Raw genomic sequence first — 15,143 nt, 5'->3', positions numbered from 1 at the left:
CAGCTAATGGTCCGTGAGCATGACGTCTGATGCTGAGATTATGTTTACGGTAGTGCATTTTAGTTTGTTTTAGACCCTGCTTTCGTTTGTGTAGTGTGTACAGAGATCGTAATTGAAACGTAGTGAAAACGGAAGTGTAGACAAGGATCGTTTTCATTATCATTTTCATTTTGAAACGCTGTTTTAAAACAAAAACACTAGTGTAAACAGGGCCTTGGCCTAACTTTTGCTACAGTTACGCCTGTCTTTTTACACTACTCTGATGTTTCCAACCCTTGAAAATGGAGACTTTTGAGAGGCCAGCTTTAGGAGGAGTCCTGGTTGTTTCAAATGTCTTCCAAGGTTAACAAAGGCAGATGTGTGGCTTGATGCAATCCTATTTCTGAGCTTTACAGGCAGTCTTTTTTTTTTTTTTACCTCAGGGTTTGGTTTTTGCTCAGGGCTTGCCTTTTCAGCTGTTAGACCCTTTAGAAAGACGTGTGCCTTTAACGTACGGCAGCAAAACGTGAAAAAAAAATGAAGGGGTATGAAAACTTTTACAAGGCACTGTATGTTCAGTGGGGGAGCAACAACAAATGAACTGGCGATACTGTATCTAAAGCAAGTTTCTCAATATTAGCTTATTGAACTGTTGTATAGTAATATCGATTTGTGTCAGATTAAAGATGTGATGTTGATAATTGGAAAATCTTTATCTTCGGCCTGTACATTTTTGACAGATCAGATCTTAACACATGACCTGTCTCTCTAAAAACTGCTGCTGCAGGGCCCAGCGAGAATCTGACTGTTTCATAACTCACTGTCACTGATTACTGAAAGGCCTGAGGCTTTGTTCAAAGCAGCTGCAGTATTACATAAGAGATTATGTTCCATATATGTTCGAAAGCCATTTAGATAAATTTAGGGGCTTTCAGAATCTACTGTATGAAACTGAAAATGCATAAAAAGCAACATTTTAGTATGTAACCCAGAACCGATTTTAGTTTCACATTTGTTTCTCATAACAGAGAGCTCTTAAAATATTTTGCTTAAGGGGCCTTTTCAACTACTAAGGTACAGTTTGATGTACTTTTTGCCTTCCAGCTAATTTGGCCACCAGAGTTCTGCTGGTTATTTCGGCATTATGCATAAATGTACTGTTATATTATAAACCAAGGCGGATTTACCTAACCTATGAGTTTGTCTCTTGTATTAAACCACAAGTATCAAAATAATCAATAATGGAATAAAACCTCTTCCTCCTCTAAATAACCCTGGCAGAAGTGCAATGTACCTTTCACACTGTTACGACATTATTAAAGAAATTTAAAAAGTGTCACGGCTTTCCACTGAACCAGAGACAATTCCTCATCTGATAGGAAAACAACAGATTGTGATTTCCCCTTCTCTTTCCCTGTAATTTATTGTTCAGGGGATTTTGTAAGTTACATTGAAATTTTTGTCTGATTTGGAGTCTTTACATTCTAATCTAGTATTGAATTATTTTATTTTTTTAAAGAGCACATTCTTCAAAACAGTTGAGTTGTGCAGTTTCTCGTCAAGTTTTCTATTAGATTAAATTTTAATTTCTTGAATGTCAATCGCATATCTGCTATTAATGTCAATTGCATGCCATGGGCATGTCTTAAGTTCATAAAATGAGGGAAGGTATGCTTCACCTGCCATCAGAACAGGCACAAACCTATCAATAGAGTCTGCCCTTGAGACTTTCAAGACCAAGCAGATGTCTGTCAGATTCCACTATTTATTAATGTCACTGATACCAAGCCCTAATCTTATGCAAGAGATCCATAATAAAAGAATTTACAAAGGCTGGAGCTGACAGATTTCACAGAAAATTGCCTCGACTAAGCTTTTTTAGCTTTGTTTTCATTTTCTCCTAGCAACAAGGCACATGTTTCTGTGTGAGTTTGTTGCGTGATCCTCAGTCATTTAGTTTCTGAAGTAAAAAAAAAAAAAAGGTGTTTATGATAAGTACTCTTTTAATTGTTCTCAGATTGTTCAAGATTTTCCAAAACATCTGTGGTGAAATCCAGCCTTAATGCAAAAGCTAGTGTTCTAGAATCTCTTTTAACTGGACTCCACACAACAATAAATGCATAAATCTGGTAAAGATACTTGATAGTATATTTGAAGATGGAGTGGTAATTTTTTATGGTAAAATGGCTTGAAACTTTAAAGTAGCTCATAAATTATTTACATACTAGTATTTAATTATATAGTATTTATATTGTTTTCTATTATAGTTTTAATATTTTGAATTAGCTTTTATTTTTACTTTATCAGTACTTTTAGTTCAAGTCATTTTTATGTTTTAGTCAGTTTTTAAATGTTAAAGAATATTTATATTTGGTGATTATTTCTATTATAATTATGTTATTACTCCAACTATGTTTTTAATCTGATATATATATTTTATTTTATTTTATTGTTTATATTTTAAAGGATTAGTTCACTTCCAGAATAACATTTTCCTGATCATTTACTCACCACTAGGTGATCCATGTTCATTCCTTTCTTTCTTCAGTCGCAAAAAAAAACTTTTTTTTTTAGGAAAATATTTCAGGATTTTTTTTTTCACATAGTGGACTTTAATGGTGGTCCACTGGTTAAAGGTCCAAATTGCAGTTTTGTTATTCCTTGGCTGGGATTTAATTTTAATAAATGTATATACTTTTTAACCACAAATGCTTGTCGACTTTTTCGCCCCCTACCTTTTTGAACCAGAGTACACAAATTAAGAACTAGATGCAGATGACTTTTCCAACGTGATTAGTAATGCATTTAATCATTGACGAGCATCACAGGGCTAGTGCATGACGAGCATTTGTGATTAAAAAGTATACAGTCAAGCCCAAAATTATTCATACCCCTGCCAGGGGTTTCTGACTTAAAGTCACTTTTATTCAAACAGTTTTAGAAATGTCATTAGAAATGACACAGACGTCTCCCAGAAGATAAGACGATATACAAGAGGCATCATTGTGGAAAAAAAATTATTACTCATCTTTTATTTACATTTGAACTAAAAGTGGCATGTCCAAAATTATTCATACCCTTCTCAATAATCCATAGAAAAGCCTTTATTGGCTATTACAGCAATCAGTATTTTTCTCCATTCATCTTTAGCGATGAGCTCCAACTATTTCAGGTTGGAGGGTCTCCTTGCCATCACCCTGACCTTTAGCTCCCTCCACAGATTCTCAATTGGATTTAAGTCAGGACTGCAAAACGTTAATGTTTTTGTCTGCTAACCATTTCTTCAACACTTTTGCTGTGTGTTTTTGGTCGCTGTCATTCTGAAATATCCACTGGTGCCTAAGGCCAAGTTTCTCAGTAGACTGCCTGATGTTGTTGTTGAGAATTTTGTTGTATTGCTGTTTAATGTGATTAGGTTCCCTTGTGTGCCTTATCTGGTGAATTTGTGTCCTCCTTGGTCTGTGTCCGTGGAACCCAGAGGTGTGCAGTGTCCGTTGGACTGTCTGCCTTGAGATGTTGCAACAAGCAGAGCCATCATTAGGATGGCCTTGGTGGTGATCCTTGGATTCTTTTTTTTACCTCTCTCACTATCCTCCTGGCCAGCACAGGTGCCACTTTTGGCTTCCGACCACGTCCTCTGAGATTTTTCACAGTGCGGAACGTCTTGTATTTTTTAATAATACATTGCACTGTAGCCACTGGAACCTCAAAACATTTAGATATTGGTCTTATAGCCCTTTAATACTTGTGAGCAGACACAATGCGCAGCCGCGGGTCCTCACTGAGCTCCTTTGTCTTAGCCATGACTGTCCACAAACCAACAGCAGAAAGCTTCTGTTTTTCACCTGTTGAGTTGATTAAAACAGCTGTTCCAAATGAATCAGGGTAATTACGATGCTTTAGAACAGCTTGGGCTATTTGGAATGGTATAGAACTTTGGGTTTTCTCATAGACTGTGACAGTTTGCAAAGGGTATGAATAATTTTGGACATGCCAATTTTTGTTCAAATGTAAATAAAAGCTGAGAAATATTTTTTTTCCACAATGATGCCTCTTGTACATCATCTTATAATCTTTTGGGAGAAAAAAAACTTGCTGGTTGAATAAAAGCAACTTTAAGTCAGAATTTGCCAGGGGTATGAATAATTTCGGGCTTGACTGTATATATATATATTCAGAAGAGAACTAATCCTTGAATTTACAGACATCATTTTACTTCTTTTAGTTTTAGTTAACAATAACAACAGTGGCGCATTTTTGTAAAACATTATACTGTAAATGCATTTATAATGTCATTTTACTGTGATTATTCACTTTCTCAGGCGATTGTCTCAAAACTGTGGTTCCACAAGTAAAGACTTTAAAATAAAGATTTTAAAAAGTGTAGGTTTTTGGGAAACCTGTTTGAAAACAGTATTTTTGAAATTTGTTTGGTGACGCTGGTTGTGCAGAAAGAAGGTTTTCAGCCGTTCCAAAAGACATTAAAGCCATTTCAAAATTCTGATGGGGAGGTTTACAATTAAATCCTAGTATTTAGTAAGGTAAATCTGTTTGACACCTTGGAAAAAAAACTAGAGGTGATATCCATCATTCAGCTTTCACCCAAATACAGCATTCATATTGAAGACCCACGCTAGAAGGAAAATGTGCCTGCAGGACAGAATATTTTGAGTTTTAACAGACAACCGACGCCATACCTTGCCGCTGAGACAAGTTACAGCTTATTCTTTTTGTATGGAGTGTCTATTTTTGCACTGCCCTCCCTCCTTTAAGTGTATTTAAACAGCGGTCATTAGTCTCTCGCCCTGCCTGCAAGCTCTGCTCGGTTCAGACTCTGATCCTTCAGCGCTCATCCATAGCTGTTCACCATGGCTTTGTCTGTTTCCTTGGCCTCTTCCAGGTTGTCTGGGGGTTATGGAGGGTTTGGTGCAGGTGGTGGAGCAAGATTGGGTCTGGGGCTTGGGGGTGGTGCTGGCTTAGGTGGAGGTCTTGGCCTGGGTGGAGGACTTGGCTTTGGAGCTGGTGGAGGTCTTGGCCTGGGTGGAGGACTTGGCTTTGGAGCGGGTGGAGGACTTGGCCTTGGTTATGGTGGAGGTGCAGGAGCTGGTGCTGGATTGGCACTGGGTGGTGGTGGCGGTGCACTGGTTGCCAGTCCTGCATTCGCAATGGGTCGTGCCGTTGCTGCAGGAGGACTCGGTGGAAGCGCCGCGCTCGCTGCCGGTCCAGCATCAGGTCCTGGTGTGGCCCCGATACTTTCCAGAGCGGCTGAGAAGCACACTCTCTCTGGGCTGAATGACCGCTTTTCCACATACATGGCCAAAGTACGGGCGCTGCAGCAGGAGAACGCAGCTCTGGAGGCCAAGCTGTCCCAGCTGACTGGGGGGACGGATGTGTCCCAAGAATCATCTGTGACTGCCACGGTGGAGTATGAGGCACAGCTGAGCGAGTATCGCAGCACTTTGGAAACTCTCACCATCGACACCATCAAACTGGAGATTGAGCTGGACAATGTTCGTGGAACTGCCCATGAATTGAAGGCTAAGTGAGTGTTTCCTTTTTTAAATGATATTAGAGAATATGCTTTCTTTTTCTATGATATTAAGTCTTGTTTTAATGCTACTCAAAATGACTAATCGTGAATAATCGCATCCAAAATATTTTTTTTGTTTACATAATATATGTTTGCGTACTGTGTATATTTATTATGCATATATAAATACACGCATATGCATGGACAAATTTAAGAAAAATATTTTATGTTTACATATTAAATATATTTATATTACATATATAAGATTAATTATATGAATAAAAATATATACATGTAAATATATGTGTCTGTATACTGTGTGTATGTGTATTTATATATACATAATAAATATGCATAGAACTTACATTATGTAAACACAAACCTTTATTTTGGATGTGATTAATCACGACTAATCGTAGTTCGATTAATCTATAAAATATACAACATATTGTCAATACATGTTTTTCTCTCTCTCTAAGGCTTGACTTTGAACAAGGAGTGAAGTTTCAGCTTGAGTCTGACATTGCTGCCATGAAAAAGGTGAACAGGATGACATTTAGTCACCGAATGTATATCAAAACTGATCTGTTATTGATCTGATCTGACTTAAAATGTAATTTTATTTTGACTTTGAATTTAAACGTTGACCACATAATGTCTGTATCCCTTTTTTAGGACATAGAATTGGCCTCCGACCTAAGAATTGATTTGGATGCCAAATACTCAAGCCTGAAAAATGAACTGGACTTTGTCAACAAAACACAAGAGGAGGTACAAATTAAAGATGTGTTAATTAAAATCTGAAATCCATGCATTTTTGTATTTCTATTTTATAACATATATATAGCATTATAAAAGTCTTTGTTGTCACTTTTGATCAAGGTAATGCATACTTTTTGGCTAAAGGTATTCATTTCCTTAAAAAAAAAAAAGTAAAAATTCTGGGTTGTTTCAACCCAACAAAATGGGGACTAACCCAACTTTTGGGTTAAAATTTTAATTTAAAAATTTAAGATCTTGTTTCATGAAGAAATTTTGTCAAAAGTTTGCTAAGAACTTAATTTGGACAACTTTAAAGGTGATTTTCTCAGTATTTAGATTTTTTTTCACCCTCAGATTTCAGATTTTCAAATAGTTGTATCTCAGCCAAACATTGTCCTATCCTAACAAACCATACATCAATGGAAAGCTTATTTATTCAAAACAATTGACCCTTATGACTGGTTTTGTGGTCCAGGGTCACATATTTACACCTACACTTAATATGTTATATGAATTTGTTATATCTGTCACTGTAGGAACTGTCATCTCTGCAATCTAAACTGGGCACAACAACAATGGACACTTCAGTCTCAATGATTGAAGTAGACACTGGCAAGTCCTTTGACATCTCTGCAGCTCTCAACAAGATGCGAATGGAATATGAGAAATCTGTGCAGCAACACAGAGAAGAGGCTGAGGCATATTACAAACTTAAGGTCTGCGCACAGGAAGTGCTCACAGTGTCTAAATGTTTTAATAATTTTGCCATTACAACTAATAGATCCTATTCTATCTACTTATGAATCTAGATGGATGAAATTCAGACGACCAATGCCAAAAACACAGAGGCCGTATCATCAACTAAATCTGAGATCACAGCAGCCAGGAAAGAGCTGCAAGCGGTGAATTTAGAGCTTCAAGGGCTTGTGGCTGCAGTAAGTGTTTGACTTTTTAAATGATGCGCATTAAGATGTGTGATGTTGGACGGTAAAGGTGCTCAACAGTAGCAATTCCCCTGAGAAACTGTGTTCGTCAGCAGTGTGAAATGCTTCAGTGCAGGTTCTCAGCATATTATAAACATTTCTTGAATAAATCACAGCTGTCTGAGACAGGAAACAGAAGACATAGGAAGTGGTTTATTGATCTCAGCCGTTTCGTATTGGCTGCAAAAGCCCCAATGCCACAAAAGAAGCTAAGCTGCTGCAATAGAAGCAATTTCCCAGACTACTCAGACGTTTCAAGAGTTTTCTGACATCATTTACAATAAATGTAGTATCTGACAATATGAGATGTCAAAGTGCTAAAGAATTAGGTGGAGTTTTTGCCACTTTATCTGAAGCTGTACAATACAGTTGCACAGTTATTCTGTGAAAGATAATTAAATCTTAATAATTTTGGATAACAATAAAAACATTAGTCTTTGAAACATAACATACCCACCCTGCTAAAAAAACAGCTAAAACCAGCCTAATCTGGTTGGCTGGGGGTAGTTTTAGCTGTTCTCCAAACCTGACCAGCTAAAGAAGTGGACAAAACCCTTATAAAACTAGCTTGCTGACAAGCTACAACAAGGCTGGACCAGCTAAAACCAGCCATCCAGCTTAGGCTGATTTTACACTCTTAAAAATAAGGGCTCCAAAAGAGTGTTTTTGCAGTGATGCCAAAGAAGAATAATTTTTGGTTCCCCAAAGAACCTTTCAATGAACAGTTCCAAAAAGAGCAATTTTGAAGAACATTTTAAAAATGGAAAGAACATTTTTCGATTATAAAGAACCTTTTGTGCATTTGAAAGGTTCTTTGGATGTCCATGGTTCTTTTAAGATTGTAGCTGTTTTTTTTAGCAGGGCAGACCCCCATCCTTGGAGAATATTTGCTTTAAAGTCATCCAAAAGGAGAAAAACAAGGCGTTTTTACAGAAGATTGTTGTTTACCTTTTCAGAACATGTCTCTGGAGCAGAGTTTAGCAGAGGCCCAGGCCCAGTCCAGTGTGGGTGTTGCTGAGTACCAGGCACAGATTGCTAGCCTCACATCGGCCATAGAAGTGGCTAAAGCAGACCTCCACAAACAGATCCTGGCCTACCAAGAGCTTCTGGACATCAAACTCGCCCTGGACGTTGAGATCTCCACCTACAGAAAATTGCTGGAAGGAGATGACTTCAAGTAAATATATCATAATCATATGGGTAGTGCACATACAAAATGCTTATGATTAATTCAACACCAGGAATTTATGTTAAAATGGACAAATTTCACCATAGTCACCGTGGTGGTTTTTGAAGTACAAGTTTTTCATGTAGTACCTTGATTATAGTATATAATTAATAAATTGGAAAGTTTTACTATGAGTTTTTGCAATAGTTGTAGTCCAGTATAGTACAAAACCGCTAATTGTGCTGCTTGATATTAAAAACTGGTGTGTCTTACTTCATTAATTGAATGTATTATCTTAATTGTGAATACATTGGTTTGTAGTGCAAACAGTTTTACAGTTTACTGCACATTGTTATTCTTCTCGTAATTTCCCTATAGCGGATAATGAAGAAGTGATGAATTATAATCGGCGATACTAGGTCATTTCCATTACAGATTTGTGCGAAACCTTTGAGATATTTAATAAATGTTGATAAAAAAGTATTGCGAAATGATAGCGTTTCCATTAAAGGAAAACAAAACAAAAATTTACAGATGATGTACTCACCCCCTTCAAGATGTTCATGTCTTTCTTTCTTCAGTCATAAAGAAATTGTTTTTTTTAGGAAAACATTTCAGGATTTCTCTCCATATAGTGGACTTCTATAGTGCCCCGAGTTTGAACTTCCAAAATGCAGTTTAAATTCGGCTTCAAACGATCCCAAATGCGGTTGTAAACGATTCCAGCTTGGAAAGAAGGGTCTTATCTATTGAAACGATCGATTATTTACTTTTTAGAAATTAAAATTTTTATACTTTTTAACCTCAAACGCAAGTCTTGTCTTGCTCTGCCTGAACAGTTTTTTTCCGGTTATGGGAATGTCGAAAAACTCCCATTTTATTTTCTCCCTAAAATATTCTCAGAAGTTCAGGCAGAGCAAGATAAGATGAGCGTTTCAGGTTAAAAAGTATATAAATTGTCATTTCAAAAGTAGTTTTGCTAGATAAGACCCTTCTTTCTCAGCTAGGATCGTTTACAACCGCATTTGGGATCATTTGAAGCCGCATTTAAACTGCATTTTGGAAGTTGTGAACACAGAGTTTACAAAATGTTTTCACGACTGAAGAAAGAAAGACATGAACATGGATTACAAGGGGGCGAGTACATGATCTGTACATTTTTGTTCTGAAAGTGTACTTCGCCTTTAACCAATGTTACGTGACTAAAATAATTTTTTCCTCTCACGATAAGTCACGACGGCCGATGTTGGTAGGTTTATGTATATCGCAGTTGTGCGCAGAGTAATAAAGGGGTTATTTAAAGGTTGTATCAGCGATTTCTAGCCTGAAACATAAAGTGTAAATTTCAGCTGATCTTTCATCACGATCCGCTCGCTGCCTGCCCCATAAATTGTCTGTGAAAAAAACGCGTCTCTCTGGTCAGACTAGGGTCCGAGATATGCCAAAAAAACAATCGGCACTACCAACCATTCCACAGCAAAAACAAACATTGTTCCAACCAATCAGCGTCAGGGGTTTGGTGTTGTGGACTTTCGCTCCGCCTCCCTCACATCCCTGCACCAGTAGGAAAGTCCACAACACGAACCCCCTGACGCTGATTGGTTGGAACACGGTTTGTTTATCTGTGGAATAGTTGATAGCGCCGATTGTTTTTTTGGCATATCTCGGACCCTAGGCTGACCAGAGAGACGCGTTTTTTTCACAGACAATTTATGGGGCAGGCAGCGAGCGGATCGCGATGAAAGATCAGCTGAATTTTACACTTTATGTTTTAGGCTAGAAATCGCTGATACAACCTTTAAGCATTAGTGGCAAAAAACTGTCTTCATTCCAGTTTTGTGAAATATTCCTCTTTTGAATTGTCTGAAAAAACACATTATGCAAGCATAAAAGCTTTTGGGGGATATATGGGAGTTTTCGCGAAATTGAAGTGTTTCCATTGGGCTTATTTTTACTGTCTACACTGGATGTGGCACGGAGCAACACAACAAAATCTTGACTGTTGGGTCCTTCTATTTATGATGTGGCCTACTGACACAAAGTTCAAATGACTTGCAATGGTCGCTTTGTCGCGTCCAGCACAGACTATGTACTCTGGACGCGACAAAGCGACCATTGCAAATAATTTAGAATTTTGTATCAATACGTCATAAATAGAACTAGGCATCAGTTTATGGTTGGGGATTTGTTGTGTTACCCTGCGCTGCATCCTGTGTAGACAGCATCAAGGATTATAGAATGGGTTCTAGATATGGGTATAGACACAGTGAAACACTCTTATTAAACTGTTACCTTTATACAGTTCAGGGTGATAAATATAAAGTGATTGTCTTTAGATCTTTGGATTTTCATTATTACTGTTTGACTTTCAGGGTGCCCGACTTTACAGATTCGTCCTACACTTTTTCAGGTGAGAGCCACTTTTGTAAGTTTCAATGTCTTTGACTGAATAGAAACCAAAAGCTGGTGCCAGTTTAACAAAACTGTAAGGAACCAAAGCAGTGACAGTATCAAAAGCATCAGGGACAGTCATCAGGGAGTTTCCTGACTGCTTTGGAAAGCTTTTGTGGTCAGACGGTTGTATCTTATTGAGTGTTAGCTGGGTTACTGATAATCACAAAACTGTTGTATTTATGAGCATACATTGCATGATTAGACAAACCAACAGAATGTGTCCGTTAGTACAGCTATGAGTTTAAATTTGTTATGACGAAGATGACATAGAAAGATCTCCCTTCTATCTAAGATAATAGAAAGATAGATAACCAAAGTTTCACTTTTCTATCAGCATTTACACACTCTCATGTCATTCCAAACTTCTCATGACGTTTGTTTCTTCTCTGGAATAGACAAGAATTTTGAGTTCAAAGTTTTAAAATTTACATCATTATTCACTGATAATCACAGTGACTGGATTATTGATTTAGATCTGCCTGAGGTTTATGAATCACATAGACAGGTTTGCAAACTGGATATGATTAATGTTAAAATAATTAATTATCGATGGAGTATGTTATCTTCGCAGCCACAGTCCTCATTCACTTTCATTATGTTGAAAAGACTGGTCAAGATACTCTTTAATGTTCACTTTTGTGTTCCATGGAGAAAGGAAAGTCATGTGGATTTGTGTCTGTCCTTTTGAATACACCCCACAACTGCGAAATTTCACTTTGACGTGACAGCAGACAGGATGATCACTCTGTTTTCCCTTTTTCACACATGATGAAGTGACGCAGTTGTTGACATCTGGATTTTGCTAGTTCAGCTAAAGTGAAGATCTGTGGTTTTTATGAGGGAACCAGTGCATTAATCACATTTTGATCAAATATAAATAGCACCATTAGATGTACTATAGTTTTGATTATAGGCTATTCTATTTAATAAGAAAGTCCGGGGGCATGGGGAGGGGGGCCCTTTCTCATCTGCACTTTTCCATCCTGTAGGAAGGGCCCTGCCCCACACAAGCACCCCCCAGGACTCCCCCAAAAACTCTGCCCAAAAGGACATACAAACTAGATACTTCCTGACAGGCAAGTTTTACTCTAATATGCAAGGGCAGTGTAGGGCAGAAACTGCTTCAGGTTTATCAAATGTTATTGCTCATGTCTTGTCTTTTTCTCTCTGTGTTTATTACTGTGTTTTTGTTGTCCTACCAACAGCTGGGAAAATAAAGGTCACAGAAATTATTACAGGTACATATGCAATCATTTCCTATATTTGATTTGAAGTGAACTTGTATTTGTGGAGTTTTTGTGAGCTGCCCTTGCATTCGCCATGTGACTTTGCTGTATTCATCAGTCATGATTGAACAATGCCAACATGTGACTTCCCTCATCTTTCCTACACAGAGACATCAGTCATCTCTGATGCAGATGACACTGAATCCTCTTAAAATGTGAGGTGTCCAGTCAGTGCAGTCTTGATGAATGTAGACCCCAGCCCGAATGTGAGGAGTCCAATCCTTGTTTCTGCAATAAAGCTGCATTTTGGATGAAATCTTGTTTCTCTTTTTTTCAATATATAATTTTAAGGCATTCGGTATCAGAAAAATTGGCCGTATTCACATAAATATGGTAAGAGCACAGAAAACTCAAAATTAAAGCCAGATTGCTTTTTGAAGAATTATCTTTGTGAATTGGAGTTGTCTGAATGCATGAAATGAACGTGTCAGACTTTTCAACACAACACATGAGAGACAGGATTGTTTACGATGAATGGATTTACTAGAATCTTCCTCCCATCTCCATTCACACTGAAAAGAAACGTGTGATGTGGGGGAGTGCAATAAAAAAATTGCAGGGCCTAGAGATTTTTAAGGTCAAAAGGTTTGTGTAGCATGATTACATAACAACAATGCAAATACAGCATAGTGCAAAAGTGGCACTATAAGGATTGTTCACCCTAAAGTAAAAATTTATGTTGTTTATTCACCCCAGTTTCTTTCTTCTTTTGAATACAAAAAAAACAACAACACTAGAACAATCTTGGTAAGCAAAGTCGCGATTGACTTCTATAGTATGTGGGGAAAAAATACCATGGAAGTCAATGGCTAATGTCAACAATCTTCTTTTGTGTTTGGCAAAAGAAATTTATACAGGTTTGAAACAAGTGGGGGACTTTCACACTAGCACTTTTGGTGCGTACCTGCGAACTGACCCCGAGTTCACCTTAAAAAGGGTGGTATTAAGGGTGTTCACACTTGTCATCTTTGGTTTGATTGCTCTGTTAGTGCAGTTCATTTAAGTGAAGGTGCGTTCACACTTGTAGTTTGGTTTTATTGGTTCATTTGATCTGGATCAAAAAAGGAAAAACATACTTTTGGCCCTGGTCTGCTTAGCATTCACACTGCCATCTTTGAAAGCAAACCTAAAGATACCGAACCTGACTTGTCAGGTTGAATGGCATAATTGGAGAATAGATGCAGCATTTACTCAAATGATCCGCACCAAAAGAGCAAGCGCACCAGAGTTGACAAGTGTGAACACACCCTAAGTGTGAACGCTGCCATTTGAACCCTGGTGTGCACCGAACAAGGACCGAGACCACTAAAAAGATGGGTCTTGATCCGCTTCCAAACAAACTCTGGTGTGGATCAAATGAAATCTGAACACAATACCGACCAAATATTTCTAAATGAACCAAAGACAAGATTTGACGACACAGAACAAGCGATGTGTCCAAAACAAAATGAGAAGAGGGCAAACGTAGAGCAACGAGGTGGTAAAGTGCCTTTTACAAGTTCTCTGTGAGTTTGCAGGTGGTGAAAATAAAATCCTATGTACACGCAACAGTGAGCATGCTTAGTCTAGCAGACGGCATTAGGTGTATTGGACTTAAAGCGACGCTGAGCTGACCAATCTGTGAATGGGTACTCTGATGTCTTGACCTACACCGATCAGTCTGCACAGTGCCGTTTAAGTTGAGCACACCTTTTTTTGGGGTGTTCGGTGAGTTCCGTCACAAATCTGTAAGGTTATCTCTTTTTAGCGACATTTAACTAGCCTAGAATCTAGATGCGCCCCTAGCGGCAGCAAATTACATTTGCTTCCAAGGGCAGTCTAGTTACTCTCCGTTCACTTGAGATTTCTAAAAATCCAAAATCGACGGGTTTAACATGATGACGACTGACGTGCGACCATAAGTTCCGTCAGACATTCTCTGGTTCCGTGAATTATGCGTGAGAAATAGAGCGATTGCTCTATTGAGGATGAATGGATGAATAATACGTTGTTTATATTTATTGAGTTTAAACGTGAATATGTCTATTATTGTATTAGTGTACCATGATAAAAGAGGATCACAATGCTGAAAAAGCATGTTTGGATTTTAAATCAAAATAACGGATAAATGTTGTGTTTGTGGTAAAGAGCCGCGGATCAGTTACGGACGCTGTGTGAAAGCAAAACGAGTCTGTGCTGCTTTTGCACCACATACATAACGCACACGGACTGCAGACGCACTGTAGACGGAGTATGTGTGAAACAGGCGTCAGACATTCTCTGGTTCCGTGAATTACGCGTGAGAGATAGAGCGATGGCTGCTGCTAGCGAACAGATTTCTTTCGAATCGGCTTTGGCCGCCACTCTGAAAGACTTGAAGTTAAGCTTTTCCACAACACACATGCAAGGAACTCGCTTTTCCGTCGCTCTGACTACGTAGTACGTCACCTTCTTCGTTGCTCTGATTGGTTGTAGCGCTATCCTATTGCGTGGAGAGGGAGTTTGAAAGACAACCATTTATCCCACCCCTCTGGTTGAGCTCTGTCTATGGAGAGTGCCCAGACCCTACATTTATGTGGGTCTGGCTTGTCAGGCTAACATTTAACACTGGCCAGTCCCAAATCGCACCCTAAACCCTTGCGTAATTAGTGATGTTCGATTTTTGAATTTTGGGGGCAGTTGTGGCTTAATGCCTAGAGAGTCAAACTTGTAACCAGAAGGTTACGGGTTCGAGTCTCAGGCCTGGCAGGGATTGTACGTGGGGGGAGTGAATAACCAGCGCTCCCTTCAACCTTCAATACCATGACTAAGGTGAGTCCCTTAAGCAAGGCACTGGCGCGCTGCAGCAATATGGCTGTCTACTGCTCTGGGTGTGTGTTCACTGCTGTGTGTGTACACTTGGATGGGTTAAATGCAGAGCACAAATTCCAAGTATGGGCCACACGTCCCTTCCTTTCCTGAAATGAACTAGTGATGTTAGATTCTTTTGAGCTGGTTCACAA

The 15,143-nt window shown here is 38.5% G+C and overlaps 1 protein-coding gene across 2 annotated transcripts; it reads left to right on the top strand.

Moving 5' to 3' along the window:
• The first annotated feature begins 4,781 nt into the window (after positions 1 to 4,781).
• On the top strand, positions 4,782 to 12,418 carry LOC141344981 (thread biopolymer filament subunit gamma). 2 transcript variants are annotated; one of them, XM_073849882.1, is made up of 10 exons: positions 4,783 to 5,007; positions 5,074 to 5,521; positions 5,989 to 6,049; positions 6,185 to 6,280; positions 6,808 to 6,987; positions 7,081 to 7,206; positions 8,211 to 8,431; positions 10,795 to 10,832; positions 12,082 to 12,114; positions 12,271 to 12,418. In XM_073849882.1, exons 1-10 carry the CDS (start codon positions 4,848 to 4,850, stop codon positions 12,312 to 12,314), a joined length of 1,407 nt encoding a protein of 468 aa, XP_073705983.1. In that variant the 5' UTR covers positions 4,783 to 4,847; the 3' UTR covers positions 12,315 to 12,418. The 2 variants fall into 2 exon arrangements, with proteins under 2 accessions (XP_073705982.1, XP_073705983.1); XM_073849881.1 differs by having other exon boundaries at positions 4,782 to 5,521.
• Positions 12,419 to 15,143: the final 2,725 nt, after the last annotated feature.

Source organism: Garra rufa, chromosome 10 (genome assembly GCF_049309525.1).
Source record: "Garra rufa chromosome 10, GarRuf1.0, whole genome shotgun sequence".
Lineage (NCBI taxonomy): Eukaryota > Metazoa > Chordata > Actinopteri > Cypriniformes > Cyprinidae > Garra > Garra rufa.
This window is presented reverse-complemented; position numbering and strand designations above follow the sequence as displayed.

Excerpts from the sequence above, each read along its gene's own strand:
- LOC141344981 (XM_073849881.1), top strand. The coding sequence starts at position 4,848 with ATGGCTTTGTCTGTTTCCTTGGCCTCTTCCAGGTTGTCTGGGGGTTAT. Across the intron at positions 5,522-5,988 it reads GCCCATGAATTGAAGGCTAA|GCTTGACTTTGAACAAGGAG; the intron begins GTGAGTGTTTCC and ends TCTCTCTCTAAG. Across the intron at positions 6,988-7,080 it reads AGGCATATTACAAACTTAAG|ATGGATGAAATTCAGACGAC; the intron begins GTCTGCGCACAG and ends TTATGAATCTAG.